Source organism: Sceloporus occidentalis, unplaced genomic scaffold (assembly GCF_023333645.1).
Source record: "Sceloporus occidentalis isolate IW3139 unplaced genomic scaffold, rSceOcc1.0.p SCAF_1, whole genome shotgun sequence".
NCBI lineage: Eukaryota > Metazoa > Chordata > Lepidosauria > Squamata > Phrynosomatidae > Sceloporus > Sceloporus occidentalis.
Window position 1 is genome coordinate 71,133,071 of NW_028316981.1, and position 19,723 is coordinate 71,152,793.

Sequence of the window (19,723 nt, forward strand, 5' to 3'; positions counted from 1 at the left end):
ACGCGCGCGCGGGAGTGGGTCAATTGGAAGAGAGGAGGCGGGCCAGGCGCGGCCTCGCTGAGTCTTGAGCAGCGCTCAACTTGGGCTGCAGTAACTCTCTTGCTCAGCCAGAAAAAGAGTTAAAGCGTTGCCAAACCCGGTTATTTCTCCAGTGTGGATGCAACCATTGTATAGCTTTGGCCTGCTCCAGGGGAGAGGGACTCGCTAGATAGATGTAGAAAGGAAGCAGTTGGACGCCTCTTGAAGCGGTGCTCTGCTGGCTCCATCCTGCGGAGGGTAGATTTGAATTGGAGTTTGGCTTGTTCAGGACTGAAATGCACTGAGAGCAAAGGTTGCCAGGAAGATGGAGCTCAGGTCGTGTCAGAGCCTCTTCCGGAGGGTAAAACTATTTGGGAACGGCTCCTGGGTCAAGATTTTGAGCCCAAATAAAGGAAGTGCCGCAAGGGACGGTTTGGAAACAAGGAAGCTAAATCTATAGATAACAGTTTGATTGATGGATGCCCCACGAGGGAGAGAGGCGCATGTCTGAGCATCCAACAAGGGTGAAGGGGCCTAGATGGTGCGAGTGTGTGTGGAACCAGTGAAATGTGCTCTGTAGTTTTCTTTGCCCAGCATACTATAAAAGCTCGGTTCAGTTTGAAATCCGGGCCCCAGTAATGTGGATGTTTTTCCTTCTGGGGACGCTGCAGCACTAAACTACACTTTCCTTTCCAGTCGGCCCCAGGGCTCCCTAGTAAATCCGGTTATAATTCTGGTTCTTAAATTAATCTGCTGCACCCGGATGCCACAGAATGGAGCTGCAGGGAGTGGAAAGCAGTCTCTGTGGGAGAACGTCCATAGGGATGCATCGCTTTGTGGATGTGGAGAGAAGGTGACAGTAGGGTGCATCATTTCTGCAGTGCAGATGCACTCAAGGGAAGGGGAAGTGGGCAGAGGGATCTTGGGGCACCTTTGAGACTAAGGGCTGGAACAGACGGCCTGGAAGGGGGGCAGGCTCCAAGCTGCTCTGGAGAAAGCTGGGTTGGCTCCTTTTTGAACTGACAAAAAGCCAGTTTTTCTGCCACCACTGCTGCCACTTTGTGGCACTTGCACGGCATGCGCTATATGAACGCCGTGCTGCTGGAGTGCCACAATCTTGGGGGTAGTGTCTAAATGCTGTGTTCTGACACAATCCCCAAACTGGGGCAAAGGGGCCGGCTGTTTCAGCCCTAACTGAAAGAGGTTGTAGACTTGCAAGTTACCAAAGCTGATGCTAAAGCTTATCTCGCACAGTTAGTTTCAAAGATGCTACAAGATGCCTTTGCATACTGACATTCCAGGTCACACAGTATATATATACCCAACTCCTTCCCAGGCAAGCATTCTCTGAAGATGCCAGCCACAGATGCTGGTGAAACGTCAGGAAGAAACTCTTCTAGAACATGGCCACATAGCCCCAAAAACACACAAAAAACCTTCCCAACTTTATTGCCTTTTTAATGATTTGTGCCTTCTCATGATATGACCAGAATACAGTAGCCTCAGTTTGATCATCTTGGTTTCCAAGGAGAGTTCGGGCTTGATCTGGTCTTGTTGGCCATCCACAGGATCCTCAGCACTCTTCCCCAGCATCGCATCTCGAATGAGTTAATTTTCCTCTTGGCTGCGTTCTTCACTGTCCAGCTTTCACATCCATACATACAGTAGCCATGAGGAATACAATGGCCTCAGCCATTTACTCTTTAGAATCTTTCATATCTTTTAGGTCTTTCATAGCTGCTCTTCCCATTCCTAGTCTGTAGACAATTCAAATAGGCCACATTCAAATAGAATAAACTGCGATCTGGCCACAAGCAATTGGGCTTTTTGCGAGGGTGGGTTTGAGGTGAAAAAAGCCGTAAACTCAGCTGAAAAAGGATTCGTGTTGTTACCTGAGTATCTGCGTGAATGCTCATTATTAAATGTGTGGCGGTCTGCTTTGCATGAATTCACATTGCTGCCTATTTTTGGCAGAGGGAGGGCAAATAGCAGCATATTTGTTCAGGAAAGTAAGGATAATTAAGCGTCGGTGCAAATACGTGAAAATCTTCAGCAGTTCACATAGCACACTTATGTGTAGACTAGCCCTAAGTTTCTCAAGGAAAGAGAAGCACTTCTCTCTCTTTTTAAAACGGAGTTCTTCAATGCTTTGTCTGTGGTGGGTGCCATCTTTAGCAGCCAGAAAACTTTCATAGGCACTGAGGAAAAGATGGCTAGCAACACATCTTGAAAGGCAGCAATCTAAGCTGCCCAATTTTGGGGTCTCTGGGATCAAGGATGGCAGAGACTATGACATTTTTTTAAGAAAAAACTCCCCCCCCCCCATAATTCATTGTTCTGGCACAAGTAACTTCTTTCCGTATCTGCTTTGAATAGAATGGCAGAAGATTCCTCACTGGGAGCTGCTTAGAGAAGAAGGCTTGCATAGCTCAGGGGTATCACAAATACTTTACATCTAGAAGGCTCTAAGTGTGATCTCTGGCATTTCTGTGTTGTCTAGAGACAATTTTGAGCTAGTAGGACATAATAGACCTGCAGTGTCAGACAAAAGGTCTGTGCTGTTGCTAGCTCCTCTAGTAACAAATTTTGTGGTTTGTATTCTATAAAGGAATATAGTTACCCTATGGCAGATTCAACCAACTTCAGATTCAGAGAACAATGGATTCCCCAAGAGGTCTCCATGTTTTTGCATCAGGAACATTTCGGTGATGTAGAGGTAAAACATGCAAATTCAGTTCAAATTTAAGAAGAAAAAAATTCTTTTATCTTGGTTGAAGGTCCCAGTCCACAGTGGAGACTTCTTGAGGAATCCATTGTTCTCTGCTTACAAAGAGGCCTGTGACCTCACTGGAATGGAGGAGACATATTGCCAAAGAGGGGTCCCTGTTGAGATGCAAATGGACTTTACATTCCCTGGACTTTGAAAGTCTCCCTATTTTGGCATGGCCAGAAGGAGGAAGAGCCACCCTGCAAAAGATATCCTCCCCAACATACCATCTTAATAACGACTGAAACAACATGCAGGCATCTGTCTAACGTCAATTGTTTTTCCCCCCCTCTTGTTTGGTTTGTAACATCTTGCCTCATGAAAGCCCATGGATCTTTGAAAGCTTGTAACAAGTGTATTGTGCATTTTGTTTGGCCTGTGGATACGGAGGGCTGACTACTTCCTTTTTTTGGTCTTCCAACAGTCCTCTTTATTGATGATCTAGGGTGCTGCTAGGTTGAGAAAGGGAAGGGGGGAATTCCTCTTCCAGCATTTCACTTTCTTACATAATACTTTCTCACCTTCCATAGAATTTTCCTAATCTCAGAAAAAGCCCACACTTTCTCATGACAAGATATCAGCAAAATACCCAAAACATTCTGGGGTATATACTGCATTAAGTTCCTACTCTGAAGCTGTAAAAACATTGCTGCAGACAGGCAGGAGCACTGCCTGTAGGCTTTTCAGAAATTTCTTCCAAAGGCTAATGAGTCTGAACTAAAATAACTTTATCAAAAACATACCAATGAAACTTTTTCAAATACCTCCTAATGATACTTTTTCATTTTGTACAAAACAAACTTTTTTGTCCCTATTTGAGTATGATTTTGTTGTGTTTTGCTAAGTGATCTTAAAGAACAGGACACTAGTTTATTACCCTGGAGCAAACAACCTTGGATTGGGAAGAGTAGCAATGAGAGAACTGAATAAGATCCTAAAGTGTAAAGATATAAGTGATCACTAAAGTGGAGATCGTCCAAGCCACTGTAGTCCCCATCACCATGTATGGATGTGAAGAGCTGGACAGTGAAGAAGGTGGTAAGAAGAAAATCTCCTCATTTGTGATGTGGTGCTGGAGAAGAGTGCTTAGAACAGCCAAGACCATGGATGGCCAAGAACACAAATACATGGGTCCCTGAACAATTAAAGCCCAAACCCTCCCCGGGAGCCAGGATGACTAAATTGGGGTTGTCTTACTTTGGTCATATCATGAGAAGGCATGAATCACTAGACAAGACAATGATACGAGGAAAGGTAGAGGGCAGCAGAAAGGAGGAAGACTACATCCCAGATGGATGGACTCAATCAGAGAGGCTACAGGCTTAAAACCGCAGGAGCTGCGCAGAGCAGTGGAGGACAGAGGCTCTTGTGATGTTTCCTCCTCGGGGTCACCATGAGTCGAGGACAACTTGAAGACAATTAACAACAAACAGCCTAAACTGTCTTTTGATGCATCTGTTTGGACCACGACTGGTTTTGCCATAACAAAATATTGAAATACAGCTTTCTCTGCAACTGTTATTTAATCCTCCCAAAAGGTTTCTGATGTTAATAATAATAAATAATAAAATTTATTTCTATCCCACCCCTCTGAGAACGATCGGGGCGGCTAACAAAGTTAAAAATACAAAACATATAAAATCCCTGGTACCCTCCCCTCCATCCACTGAACAAACTTAGGGTGCTGTCACTTTGCCTTCTGAAGAATGTCATACTTATATATTGTACATGGATGTACATATTCTGGGTACACCTTTTCTATCCTGAGGAGGCTTCATATCCTGAATAGCCATAATTTCCTCCTTATCACTTTATTAATTTTCTCATTATCCGTTCAGACTGAGCAGTCACTATGGTTCAAAACACACTTCAGAAATAATCCAGTCTGAGACAGCTTTATCTATCCTGGCTCAGTGCTAGGGAATCCATGGAATTATAGCTTATTGTGGCACCAGACCTTCCTGACAGTAGGCTAAATGTCTCACAAAATTACAGTTCCCAGAATTCCCTAGCATTGAACCAGGTCAGTTAAAGCAGTCTCAAACTGGTTTATTTCTGCAATATGTTTTGAACCTATGTGACCCTTGTATTTTATTAAATCAGGCTTAAACCGAATCTTTATTATTTTTTGTTATTCTTAGTTCATGGTCTTTCCATAACAAAGCAAATTCTCATCATGCTGATCTGCTGTTTTTATTGCAGTAATCTGCCATCATAGGTATTTTTTATGACCATGCATTTTCTAGCTTTTGTTTTTGTTGCAAAATGTTATCTGAAGACTTAAGGACAAAAGACAGGTGATAAAAACAATATTTTCAATAACCATCGTTCTCATCTATAATTGTTTAAAAAAAACCTTCCTATTAAGTGACTTAAAACTATCTCTGTTGTAGGGATAATATAGTGTTGCCTTCAGACTGACATCTCATGGATCACGGTTCATACCCAGTAACACCCCCCCCCCCTTGTAATGACAAGTATGCTCACTCAGTCTGTAGGGCCTGTAGGATACCTTCAATATCCTTCCTACATTTTCCACACAAAGTAGCCTTTAATCTATCATATGTATTGCAAAAGGCACCTTCTAGCTTCCCTGAATAACAGGAGCAATTGTTGGATCAATAAGTACATGATGAGAAATTTGAAATCCCCTAGGTCAAAGACATCAGAATACATATGTTTATGCTCATCCTCTAATGTGATATATACCATCCTCAGTCAGCGATTCCCTTCAGCACACTGCATTAGGCAAACAGGCCAGTCTCTACATCAGAAGATACCTGGATATAAATCAGATATTAAGAAAAGGAATGCATAAAATTCTGCTGCAGAGCACTTAAATTGTCCTGGGTATTCCATCTCTGACCTCAGGTCCTTGCGAAAAAAGGGAGACTGGAAAAAGAAGCAGCTGAATTATATCCATAAACTCCAATCCATCAACAATGAAGTGAACAAAAACAGTTACTTTTTGGAACACTATTCTAACACTGGACATTCTTATCTAGTTTAACAGCTCCTTTTTGATTCCCAGCCTGCTCACACCACATTCCAAAGCTCCCTCCCACTATTTCATATGGATAGCTCAGTTAGACATCTTTCCTCTTGACTTTGTCTCTCAATGACCATTGTTAAGGCTGAACTTGTCACTCTACCTACACGTTTTGCATTTCCATAGGTATTCATACAGCCTAATAAAAGTATACAAAGGGATCTTGTAGCACCTTTGAGACTGAATGACAAAGGTTGGTGCTTGAGCTTTCATAGACTTGAGCCTACTTCCTCATGCATTTGGTGGAGTGGAAAGCCCAGGGACAGACCTATATAGTAGTCAGTGAAAATGTCTATAGGAATGCAAACCTTTGTGGGTGTGGAGATGAGTTGACAAGTTCAGTTTTAACTATGGACTTTGGGGGACAAAGCAAATATGTTGTCTAAACATTTGCAGTTTCTCTTTAAATTCTTTTGTTCAAAGCTGATCACCTTCAGATTAGAAAGAGTAGGGGGGGGGTGATGTGAAGGCCCAGATAAAATTGCAATTTTGCTCTTTTCTCAGTTTTTTTAAAATGAGAATGAATGCTTTATAGTTGCTTGATACTATGGAAAACTAGAAGACACAAAATTCTAATGCTGATAGTTTCTTCTAATTTTTTTTGGGTTATGCCTACTTCTAACAAAGTGGCAAAACCAAAGAGGTTTCTTGCATTTCCGGAATTTGCAGTTCAGTTTGTAAAACAAACAAACAAATAAATAAAAGTTAATGTAACCTTTAAAAATTTAAGTTAGTAATTCCATTCATAACTCTTGTCTGAATAAACTGTACTTTCAGTATACCAAACATGATAATTTTTTTTGCCAAAGTTATATACTTTTATTATATTGTGTATGATTAATGTTAAAAATTACAAAATACCAACAACGAGCAGCAGGCTTACACTTAGACAGTCTGAACACAAAGGGACAACAAGAGATCTGTGTAACTACTAAACTACTTCTATTTACAAGATATATATATCAGGGTACGTAATTATAAAAGACATCAACAATTGCCAATATGCATCAGAAAAGTGGAGTGATAACAGTCCATGTGAACAGTGTTGCTGATTTAAGCAGTGAAAATGGTTCTACTGCTGCAACATAATATTAAAGTTCAAAATCTAGAAAGCAATAATAATAGATGATGATTGGAGCAAATGAACTTGAAGTTGGAACTGATAATATTGGCTGGTAGCAGGGTCCTTTATGGGTTGAATCCAGACGGGACGGCTACTTTTATGTTCAGATATTCTAATTCTTAGAGGTCTTGAAGTTTGTCCTACATATATCTTCTGACAAGGGCATAAAATCACATAAATGACATTTAGGGAGTTACAATTAGTAAATGAATTTAATTCATAACATTCCTTTGATATGGGATGGATAAAGGATTTTATGTTTAAAGATTGTTTGCAACAGCTGCAATGGCCACATCTGTGATGTCCTCTTACATGAAAAGGCTCTTGAGCATGTTCATAAAAATCTGTATGTACTAAAGAGTCCTTGAGATTTCTAGTTCTCCGAAAAGTTATAATGGGTGTCTGTGCACAGCCTGGAATGTTCCAAACCATATGCCAATGTTTTTGTATAATACGTTTGATATGATGAGCCGCATGAGTGAAGGTGAAGGATACCATCCGAAAGTACCATCCGAAATAAAAGTTTAGATACCTCATTTGTCACACACTGGTCACAATTACATCACTCTCCAGAATCCTTAAAATTCTTTGCAATTGAGCAAGTCAAGTTTGGTACTTTTTATAGTGGTAACAAACACACTAAACTCCTACAAAGAGAATCATTTTGGATTCATAAGTTGTCAGCAAACATACCCAAGGGTCTAAATGATCGGTTGGATTTAAGTTCTTTTTTATGAAATTGTATATATTGGTTAATATTGTACACATCAGAGATAGATATGGATATGGGAAGGAGGCCAGGCATATTATATAGAGCTATATTGTGCTTATAACGGATTTAGAATGAGTCAGAGTTGTTAGGTACCTTTCAATTATTATAAGTGTTATAGTGCATTCAGCTATGGTTTGGGCTTACTTTGTGGGACATGTAGGATAGTATGTCTCTAGAGGATATACCTTTAAGAGAATTCAATGCATCATGCTATCACCTGCAGCCTATTGCTGAGGTAGAGTATATTATGACTTACTATTCCTGTGAACTTGTACCAGCATTCTTCTTATCAGTCAAGTCAAGCTGTTCAATGTCGTAGGTAAGAGATAATGATTTAACTTTGTAAATTTGTTTGTCAATTGTATTCTATTGTGTATTATGTTATTGATGGTAATTAATGTATCATTTATTGTCAACCTTGTGCATTTAGAAGTATGGAACACATAATGTACAATATTAATCCGGTTATGAAATTAATATGCTGATGAAGACCTTGGTGAGTCGAAACGGCCACACAGGACTCCGGAGGTAGCCGTCCCGTCTGGATTCAACCCATAAAGGACCCTGCTACCAGCCAATATTATCAGTTCCAACTTCAAGTTCATTTGCTCCAATCATCATCTATTATTATTGCTTTCTAGATTTTGAACTTTAATATTATGTTGCAGCAGTAGAACCATTTTCACTGCTTAAATCAGCAACACTGTTCACATGGACTGTTATCACTCCACTTTTCTGATGCATATTGGCAATTGTTGATGTCTTTTATAATTACGTACCCTGATATATATATCTTGTAAATAGAAGTAGTTTAGTAGTTACACAGATCTCTTGTTGTCCCTTTGTGTTCAGACTGAAAAATTACAAAATGACAAATGCCTTTCATTCTTTCAAGGGTGCTAATAGTTGTGTTTTCCCCAAACATTTCCAGATTTATTTTTCTTTAAGTGTTTACACATTGCTTCAAAATTTCCAGGAATTTTGCATCTCTGGTTCTGAGTAGTTGAATTGTTCCGGTTTCTTAATACTCTATCGCTAGATAGTAGATGTTTGTGTAGCATGTCTAGCAGAAGGACTCTTCCAGCAATGGGTGATCCAAAAATGTTTGGATCAAAGGAGTGGGAAGAGAAGCATAGTCTGAGAACCATGCCAAGCCAAGAGTACCGTGAAGTCAGGTGGCGTGTAAAAGGAAATCGGGTTGGAAGGACTAAGAAAACCAAAAAGAGCTGGTAATGCTGGACAGTTCCAGGATATTGGCTAAATCTTGGCACTTTGAATTCTGAATCTATCCATGGCTCAGGTCACCTGCTCACTTTCCCATAGAAAAAGATTCCCTGCAAGTCCCATGGAGGTTAGTTTCCTAACAGTAATTGTGTGGGAGGTTTTAGTATGGTATTTCGGGCCAAGTGAAGTGGCAGGATCTACCACACACCTGTCACTTTGGTGACTGTCAGGTTATCCTCTGGAGAAACCAGATGTAGCAAGAATTTCATGATTTTATGTGCAGTTTTTAAAAGTAAAACAAAGGATAAGAAAGAGAGATTTAAAAATTAACAATTATGCTGGTGGCCCCAAATCTGTTTTTGGAGTTGACTAAATCCTAGTTCTTAATGGATTGTTTAAATCTACTAATACAGGCACAGTGAATGCTGTTGGTTAATATTACATATCATATATCATAATGTAGATAATTCTTGTATGTTGATTCATAGTTATTTAAAATGCCTCTTCATACCACATTGATTGGATTTAGTAAGGAATTAGGAGCCGTCTCCATCTTCACATATTGGCACATGAGTCAGAGTCACAACAAACCTGCAGAAGAACATATGATGATTTATTCAAATTAATATGCAGATTAAAACCAGTATTCATTAACAGCAGCTTATGAAGTTTTCATTTAAAAGAGATTAATCTAAGCCCTTCACATTCCCTGGGCAGTCCTATCACAGAAGAAGCAATTCTCAGCAGATCTCTACAAAGATTAATGAGAGATTCTGGACCACTTTCCAAACAATGGCTTTGAAGTTAAAAATGAACTAATAGAAAGGCAAGGCAACTTTACTTGTTTCTTAGGTGGCCATAGCTCTTACCAAAAGAGATATTTCTTCTCTTCCGCTCACACCCGAATTGAATTCAGGATTTTGGACTACCAGCAATTATTTTCTCATTGCTCAGAAAGAAAAATAGTAGCCCAACTAGGGAAAATAGATGTTGCTCTGAATGTGTACACACGCACGCACACACAAACAAACGTAAGTGATGGATACACAAACACTAGGGTACTGGTGGCATAGTGCCCACACAGCAGATGATGCATTGTACTAAATTAAAATTTGAATCTGGCTTGAAACAAAGGAAATTAGGTCTTAATTATTGATACTTGTTGGCTGGTAGAAGATTTGGGATGCTTTTTGTTGCCTTTAGGGACTGGTGCTGCCTAGACTCTAGAACAATCTTTCTTTTTTTTGGGGGGGGGGGGGGTATGTTTTTTATTAGAAGTTTCCATATATACTCATCCCTCCGTATTTGCAGCTTTGATTATTCGCGGATTTGATTAATATGTTCTCTCTAAGAGTATCTAGGTCCTCCAGTGCAACTCTGTGGTCAACTTTAACTAAAAGTTTCACTAAAAGACCTAAAGATTCGTAGAGAGAATACGCTACTAGGCATTTTTAGCTCCTCCAGTGCAGTTCTATGGTCGGTGTCTGTTGGATGTTGACCACAGAGTTGTACTGGAGAACCTAGAGATTCCTAGAGAGGTGTTCTCTGAGGTAAAAACATGGTGTATTTGCTATTTGTGATTTTTCCATATTCACAGGGGTCTTGTGTCCCTAACCCTAGCAAATATGGAGGGACAAGTGGACATTAAAAACTGCAAGTACACAAGTGTCTATAAAGTATAAAGAAAGAAGAGAGAAAGAAAAAGAAAAGTCAGCAAGTCGAAGCAAGAAAATGCAAAGCTAACATAAACAGGAAGAACACTGACTTCCTGCTTTCTTTTCAATGGTTATAGCTCAAAAACTATATGAAATCTAACTTCTGTAAACTGAAAAAAAACCCCACACGTTGTATACCAGTCCTACTAATTATCAAAACCCACAGTTATCATAACCTTTTTCCCTGCCTCCCCCAAATTCAGGGGTTTCCAATCCTTTTTTATAGAAAGCCTCTTACATTTTTTCTCTAATAAGACAGATAATTTGTCCACTTCAGCTAAATTATTCAATTTTAATAGCCAGTCCTCATTTTGTTGTGGTCTTCTTCCATCTTTGCATGTCCAACAATCCTGCTGCAGTCATCATATATCATAATAATCTTCTGTTCTTCCTTTCCTGTTGTTCATCCATCAGTCCCAAAAGAAAAAGTTCAGCTTTCAATTGAACATTAACCTCCACAATCTTCACAAATACTAACCTTCACAATATTAAGGTATACATTTGAGTCCAAAACTCTTTAGCCTTTTCATATATCCACCACATGTGATAAAATTAAAATCACATGTTATTCACACTTCCAGCATACATTTGAAACTACTTTATCCATTCTAGCCAACTCTTATGGAATCGTATACTGTCTTTAAATCATTTTGTAAAAATTCTCAAGATCAAAACAAAGTAAATTTCAATCCCTTTGGTCATATTTTTGCCGCTTCTCCCAATACATGAATTCAAGGCGGCAACATCAAATTAAAAACATTACAAATTAAAAATAACGCAAATGCATAAAGTTTAAAAACAATGTATAAAGTTAAAAATGTTAAACATTAAAACCATTAAAATGTATTTTAAAAACTTTATACAGACCTTAAAATATGAATTGTACAACCTAACCATCATCAGTTTGAAAAAGCCTGGCACCATAAAAATGGTTTTACCTTCCACCAAAAAGAGAACATTCTGGCCCCTCTGGGGAGGGGGTTCCAGAGCTTGGGAGCAGCCACCAAGAAGGCCCTCTCTCTTGCACCCACCAAAGGAGCCTGAGACAAAGCTGGGACAGAGAGAAGGGCCCCTTCAGATGATCTTAATACTCTAGTGGGCTCATGAAGGGAAATACGGTCCTTCAAATAACCTGGATCCAAGCCATATAGGGTTTTATAGGTCAAAACCAGCACCTTGAATTGTGCCCAGAAACAGATGCAACATAGACACCTGTATGTTGTAGCCAAACTTCTAAACCAACTTTATCATACATTCTTTAACTTATTCCACTTTCACACCTATCTTTAACAAATGTTTATACACTTTGCCAATCAAATGTTTATCATCAGTACAGCAGGTCCTCAATATCCACAGGCTTGCCATCTGGATTTAACCATCCAGGGATGGCAAGCCCTGTTGCTCTCAATGCATGCGCCCATGTTAGTTGCTGTGTGCATGTCATGCCTCCCATTGAAATCAATGGGACTCAAGGCCCCATGTTTTTCTTTATCTGCAGGGGGGTCTGGAATAGATCCCCCACAGATATGAAGGGCAGACTGTACATAACCATCACTCAGATTCCAATTTATTTTGTTCAAAGCCAAAGATCATTCCATCCACATTAAATCTTTCAGGCATTTCTCAATAGGAAAACCATTGAAAGCTATAAACTTCTAAAAAGATTGTATTGATTTAATTTTGTATTCTTGATCAAACACCAACAAATCTTAGTAAGTTAACCATCTTTCTTTTGCTATGGCTTTCTTTCTTTTAAAAAGCTTCTTGTACTGACACTCACAAAGGGCATCTTTGGGCACATCCTAGGTTTATACCTATTCCATATTCCATACAAGGCATGTCTCACAAATTGATTAAAGCAGTCTTTCTCAAACTTTTTACCCTGGAGAAAAACTTGAAATAATTTCCAGGTCACAGGGAACTAGGGTTGCCATATCCCGCCGGGGGGCGGGACAATCCCGGTTTGGGCGGTGCCATCCCGGTCCCGGCCCGGTTTGGCGCCCAAACCGGGACGGCCCTGCCCACCGCGGCCACTTCAGGCCCCGCGGCGGCTCCAAGGCCTTGCTGAGGCCTGGAAAGGCTCTCCGCGGTTGGAGCTCCAGCCGCGGAGACGCTCCCTCCCGGGCCCCAGCGAGGCCTTGGAGGCGGCTCCGCGGTCGGAGCTCCGGCCGCGGGGTCCTCAAGGCCTCCACGAGGCCAGGGAGGAGGAGGAGGCCGCTTCCCACCGCGGCGATTGCCGCGATGAGGAGCGGCCCCTGCCTCTTTCCCGGCCTGGGAGCCTGCTGAGGCTTCCTCCCAGACCGGGAGGAGGAGGAGGACGCTTCCCCTCGCGGCGATCGCCGCGATGAGGGGCGGCCCCCGCCTCCTTCCTGGCCTGGGAGGCGGCCTAGGCTCCCTCCCAGGCCGGGAGGAGGAGGAGGAAGCCTGGCACCCTGGCGATCGCCACGGTGCCAAGCTTCCCCGCGCCCCTTCCTGGCCTGGGAGGCGGCCTAGGCTCCCTCCCAGGCCGGGAGGAGGAGGAGGAAGCCTGGCACCGTGGCGATCGCCACGGTGCCAAGCTTCCCCGCGCCCCTTCCTGGCCTGGGAGCCGGCCTAGGCTCCCTCCCAGGCCGGGAGGAGGAGGAGGAAGCCTGGCACCCTGGCGATCGCCACGGTGCCAAGCTTCTCCGCACCCCTTCCTGGCCTGGGAGCCGGCCTAGGCTCCCTCCCAGGCCGGGAGGAGGAGGAGGAAGCCTGGCACCGTGGCGATCGCCACGGTGCCAAGCTTCCCCGCGCCCCTTCCTGGCCTGGGAGCCGGCCTAGGCTCCCTCCCAGGCCGGGAGGAGGAGGAGGAAGCCTGGCACCATGGCGATCGCCACGGTGCCAAGCTTCCCCGCGCCCCTTCCTGGCCTGGGAGCCGGCCTAGGCTCCCTCCCAGGCCGGGAGGAGGAGGAGGAAGCCTGGCACCGTGGCGATCGCCACGGTGCCAAGCTTCCCCGCGCCCCTTCCTGGCCTGGGAGCCGGCCTAGGCTCCCTCCCAGGCCGGGAGGAGGAGGAGGAAGCCTGGCACCGTGGCGATCGCCACGGTGCCAAGCTTCCCCGCGCCCCTTCCTGGCCTGGGAGCCGGCCTAGGCTCTCTCCCAGGCCGGGAGGAGGAGGAGGAAGCCTGGCACCATGGCGATCGCCACAGTGCCAAGCTTCCCCGCGCCCCTTCCCGGCCTGGGAGCCGGCCTAGGCGTCCTCCGAAGCCGGGAGGAGGAAGAGGCCACTGGAACCGCGGCGCGATTCCAAGCGGCCCCTGTTCCTCCTCCCGGCTTGGGAGAGAGCCTAGGCGTCCTCCGAAGCCGGGAGGAGGAGGACAGGGTTTGAAAATGTAGGACTTTTTTTTAAATTTCCTAGCCAGGAAATTAAAAAAAAAAAAGTCCTACATTTTCAAACCTGGTCCTGCATTTGTCCCGGTTTGGAGGTCCTCCATTATGGCAACCCTACAGGGAACCCCTACACAAAAATTATCTGTGCAGCTAGTTTGTGTGTGTGTGTGTGTTTTTCTCCCAATCACAATCTCTTGTAGAACCCCTGATGCCCATTTATGGAGGTTCCTGGGAACCCTGTCTGAGAAACCCTGCTCTAGAGACTTCCAGTGTCAATCTTCATGGCACCTTCTTTACAAACAAACTAGTACTGTAAAAGGAACACAAACCTCCAATATTCCCTCTTCATGGGGAAATGAATGCTACAAAGTTACCTTCAGGCTTCCTTCTGCTCGTGGCCATATTGCTTAGGGATAATGGAAGGTTTAATCCAACACATGGAGGGCACCAGGTTGGGGAAATCGCTCTTAATGTATAAAGGGAGACTAGGAATTTATGTTGCTTTAGGTTAATACATGCAATTATTGGGCCGTGGACCATGCTGCTCCCACCAACAGATGTAGGTCATGTTAGAAAATCTTGAATGGAATGGAATTTGAGCAAGAACAATTAAGTTCTGTTCACATCTTTCTCCTTTGCTTGCACAATCCAGCCATGTTATCCCCAGTTACGTCTTTCCTTTAAACCCTATAGCAAATCTTATTTTGCAATCTTGGCCTAAGAGACAATCAGGTTTGGGGGGACCTTTGCTTTCTTACAATCTGATGTTGGGCTTATGTCTCTCTGCTTTTGAATGACTTGGGGTGGGAAGCAGTTTGACATGACAGTGTATTTCTGAAAATTATTTTTCATAACACGTGTCTTCTAGCTTGTCTAGTTCACTATTGGAAGACAGATGATTTCCAAGGTAGCCCCAGTCTGTAGATCATTAACACTCTCATTTGGTTCATCCGATAAGTTGGACAAGAAGACCTCTGGACTTTCCTAGGAGATTAGTGACCATTGTTGGGAGGCTGAAGCAAGAAAACAAACTGGGTTTCAGACGAAGTTTTCAGTGAGACAGGTACACTGGGACTGAAAAAATCCTTTATGCCTACTTATTTCAGCATTTAGTTCACAATATTAATTTTCCCTGTCCCTTGTTGCAGGCAGCCCACCACCAGTGGGGTATCTTCTCTCAGTATGGCACTGATGGAGCACGGGCTGCATTTCTTCCGCAGTGCTGTTGGCACTATCCTTCCAGGACCCATGCTAAAAAGGGCCCTGGTGCTAGACACGACAACTGGTTGCCCCCGGCTTGTGTTGCGTGATCAGCCTTTTGAACTGAAGAGGAACCTGTATTTGGTTGGCTTTGGGAAAGCGGTACTGGGCATGGCAGCTGCAGCAGAGGACATCCTTGGAGAACACCTTGTACGGGGAGTAATCAGTGTTCCACATGGCATTCAAGAAACTCTGCAGTACAGAGGACTGAGGTAAGGAAGCTGTGGGTCTTCTTATAGGCCAACTACATACAAAGCTAGGCCCAGGAAGCAATCTCAGGTTTCCTCCATCAATCTTTATTGATTTGATATAACTCTCATTCTTGATCTTCTGTTATGGAAGCTAGTCTTACAGTTCCACTTGAAGTTCTGCCCTCTGAACCACTGCCTATAGTGATAATTCTGTAACCAGTTGGAAATGCAAGTGACAGTCTATGTTGCCATGTTGTAAGTCTGTTGAAGAGAAAGCCAAAGTTCAGAATTTTTTAGGTCAAGAATATTCTTCAAATGGCTTGTGGTTTTTTTAGACAGTCTATTCTGGACTAATCACCCCAAATTTGTTTCAGCCTTTGACTGGTATTATGTGTGAAGGGTTCTAGACAGTTTGTAATCTTACTACATAGGGGTTCTCAGGGGACAGAGTTCTCCCAGGGAACACACCGAGTCATGATGGATCCAAGATCACATCATGTTTTGGCAGAAATGCCACATGCAGATAGGATGGTTATGTCATTTTATTGTAATTGTGTGCGAATGTCCAAAATCTGGAGTGAATGCTTTTGTCCTTGTTCAACTGGAAGCAGGCCATACTGCTAAGAATTGATGACCAATTCTTGTGGACTGTGGTTATGTCTGACACACACACACACACACACACACACACACACACACAGAGAGAGAGAGAGAGAGAGAGAAAAGCAACTGTCAGCCTAACTGATGAGTGGTGCACAGACCTGTAAGAGTTATTGGATCCTGTTCCTTCTCATTAAGCTGTTAGGAGGGAGCCAAATTACAACTTGTTGTCCTGTGAATAGTAATTTGTAGGTGCATTTGGTGCTGCAGACAGCATGGCTGAGAGGGTAACCAGTTCATCTTTTTTGTTAATTGTGTAGGGAGATGTTGCTGAAGCCTCAGAGCCGCATCTTAGCTATGGAAGGAGCTAAAAACAACCTTCCTGACAGAGACGCTCTGAAGGCAGCCAGAGCCATCCAGGATCTGGCTGAGGGCCTGACAGCAGAGGACCTTCTCCTGGTGTTGATATCAGGTAATGCCTCAGATTTCAGGATACGAAAACCCAATTTCCCAAAAAGCTCTGTTTTCTCTCATGCACATTTTGTTTTGTTGCCCTTCTCCTCCTCTCTTTTCTAATTTGAATTATGTTTCCTTTGCTTCAACTTGAAACCTGGCAAAATAAGTCAAATTGTCTGCTGCAAAGACCACAGGGCTGGAGTGTAATTTGGCACAAAGTAGTTTGCAATCCACTGGGTAACCTTGGACAAGTTACACACTCCCAGCCCCAGATAACTCTGTGACAGATTCACCTTAGGGCTGCCATAAGCCAAGCCAGAAACAATTTTAACAATTTGCAGTCCACTTCCCATGTTTGTTGCAGCTTCCCAAGGTGTGTTTGTGTGTGCTGTCCTAGTGATAGGGTGGTGGCAGTGGCCTAGCACTTGAATCCTGCTTGTTGCTGCTTTGAAATGATGTCTCTGCTGATCCTAGTAGCCCTATCTGTCTGCTATTGTCTATGGAGACCTGCACTTGGGAACTCCTAGTAAATCATGATGTTGGCTGGAATGAAAGGAACAGTAGTACGGAATGTTAATACCCTTGTGTCCAATAGTTCAATAAGCTTGGTGAAAGAGATGTTCCTACACAATATTAATTAGTTGTGCTCCCTGTGTTTTAGCCTTTTTTCTGCTTTGTTTTTTCTTGTACAGTAAATAGTCTGTTATCTATGAATCTTACTTTGTAATCTATCACCCAAGTTAGATGTCTTTTCTATTGCAGCATTTAGAGTCTCACAAAATACTCTTCTTGCTTTTGTTTCTCAGGCCACTTGCTAAACTTTTGAGCAGCAAGACATGCTTTCTCCAGATGGTGGCAGTCCTGAATCAGAAAACAAATGCCATTCCAAGTGCTGGGCAAGGTGTAGGATTTGTGTCTGCAGTTTGCTCTGAATAGGATGGAAGGAAATGGAAATAAGTGTATAATATATTCTTGTTTTTGGTGTGCGAATCATGATATTCTTTTAACAAGGAGTCTAAGAAATGTTGAAGCCAAATATATGTAGCTATTTGTTTTCAATTTACATATTTTCATATGCCCACAATTTCATTGGTGCCATAGGCTGATCGGTGATGTATTGCTTGCACTGCAGTCAAAACATCTTGAAAGAAAACTGATATATGGTATAGCAATGAGTAGACATGAGTTGTGACATGGACAAAGGAGAAGAACAAGAGGCTATATGCTTCAGGCTGCATTTCCGATTAATTGATGCATAACTGCCACCTGCTGCATAATGCCATTAAGCTTTAGATTTTAAACAATGAGTCTGGCACATGGTATGGAGACATGTTTAACATACTTTTTTAAAAAAAAAACCTGTAATATGAAATATGTTAGATATTCTCATGCTTTCTCACCCTTCCCATTTATTATCTCTATAACTATACACAGCCAGAGAAAGTGTGTTTCACTAGTGTAAACCTTGTTGGCTCTGTAGTGAGAAAGAGTTAGAGGTCTGGAATGCAACTGCCAGCAACTGTGGCTGCATCTGCACTGCAGAAATAGCACGGTTTGACACTGCTTTAACTGCTATGGCTCAGTACTATGGAATCCTAAGATTCATAGTTGAGTGAGATATGTAGCCTTCTCTGTCAAAGAGTTCTTGTGCCACAACACACATCCCAGGATTCCTCAACACTGAGCCATTGCAGTTCAAGAGGTGACAAACTGCATTGTTTCTGCAGAGGAGATGCAGCCCACTGGCAATTGGAATTGCTTCCTGATTGGCATTGTTCCGTTTTGGAAATGGATTCTAAAAGGTCCCTTGTTCCCATTATGAAAGGGGGTCTTTTACTTATCCCAGTGTAATTGCTTTCTTTTTTGGCATGATTGTCGTCCCCACTGGTAGCACCGCTTCAAAATCCTCTGTCAGTAATCTGTGGCGTAAGCGGTAGCCTAGCTTGGAATTTTTTTTGGGGGGGTTGGAGGTTGAGAGAGTGTGACCTGAGGCTGAGAGAGTGTGACCTGAGACTGAGAGAGTGTGAGGCTTAAAGAGCCTTAGAGGCTGGGGAGGATGCAGGTGAGGCTGGGGAGGAGGGAGAGGAGGCCAGGGGACACATGGCAGCACTGGGGGGGGGGGGTGACATCTCCGGGGAAGAATGGCACACAACTCTCTGTCATTTGTCCCTCCCCACAGAACGAATTGATTCTGATCTGGTGTTCCCACTTATTGGGCACGCATCAGAATTGATTCTTCTGAAAAGAACCACTTTGAAACTACTATCAGGAAAACCTGTTTTGTTTTTTTTACATTTGCCCCGCTTTATCCCAACTGAAATCAATCTAATAAGGATCTGAATCAATTTCAAGTGGGAACGAGAGTCATATACCCCGATCTACGATTCGCTGTAAACTGTAGTGGGAATGTGCCCCAAGAGTGTATTTCTGGGTTCCACACACACACATACACACACATTTGTATGTTTGTACATTTATGTGTATAGAACCCAAGGTTTCATGAAGTTCAAGTACTCTTTCTTAAGGAGGGGAGCACTCTACTACATTATCCACATGGGTGAGAGATTCTTTTGAAGGGGATTTACTCCTTTGTACCCTTGGCTGCTGTTGTTGTGTGCTTTCAAATTGTAAATGACTTATATTGTCCCAAAGGTGAGACTATCAGGATTTTCTTGGCAAGATTTGTTCAGAGGAGTTTGCCATTGCCATCCTCTGTGGCTGAGAGAGTGTGACTTTGCCAAGTTCACCTAGTGGATTTCCATGGCTGAGTGAGGATTCAAATTCTAGTCTCCAGAGTCGTAATCCAGTTATTACATCACATTGTACTTGCCCTTTGGTTACATTTTATCTTGCAAAGATTTCTCAGCCCCTGGAGAATGCCATTCCCCGCTCTCCTTTTTCAAGCCAGTTTAAGGACGCCAGTGTAAGAGAACTCCCACCCTGGCTATTGCTTTCACTTGGCTGCATTCTTGGTGATTGATGAAATGCTGTACCTTTTTCATTGTTTTTTTCTGGTTTGTTGCCTTTTGCAGATTCAGTGTCTCAAAGCTCAGAGCATTTATCATTTAATGGTAGCTTTTGAGCTGACCCTGGAGCAAGGTTGACCTCTACTCCTTTCAGAAACTCTCTTGATCATTTCTCTCCATGGTCATCTAGTTAGTTGTGATCACACATCCATTGCTCATGCTGGAAATATGT

At 42.9% G+C, this 19,723-nt stretch overlaps 1 protein-coding gene across 1 annotated transcript in view; it reads left to right on the forward strand.

The window, feature by feature from the left end:
- GLYCTK (glycerate kinase) overlaps positions 1 to 19,723 on the forward strand; it is a 33,673-nt gene that overhangs the window by 520 nt on the left and 13,430 nt on the right. The window contains exons 2-3 of the mRNA XM_089524586.1: positions 15,167 to 15,490; positions 16,390 to 16,541. Of these exons, the coding sequence (XP_089380712.1) occupies positions 15,167 to 15,490; positions 16,390 to 16,541 (476 nt within the window). The remainder of the gene's footprint in view (positions 1 to 15,166; positions 15,491 to 16,389; positions 16,542 to 19,723) is intronic.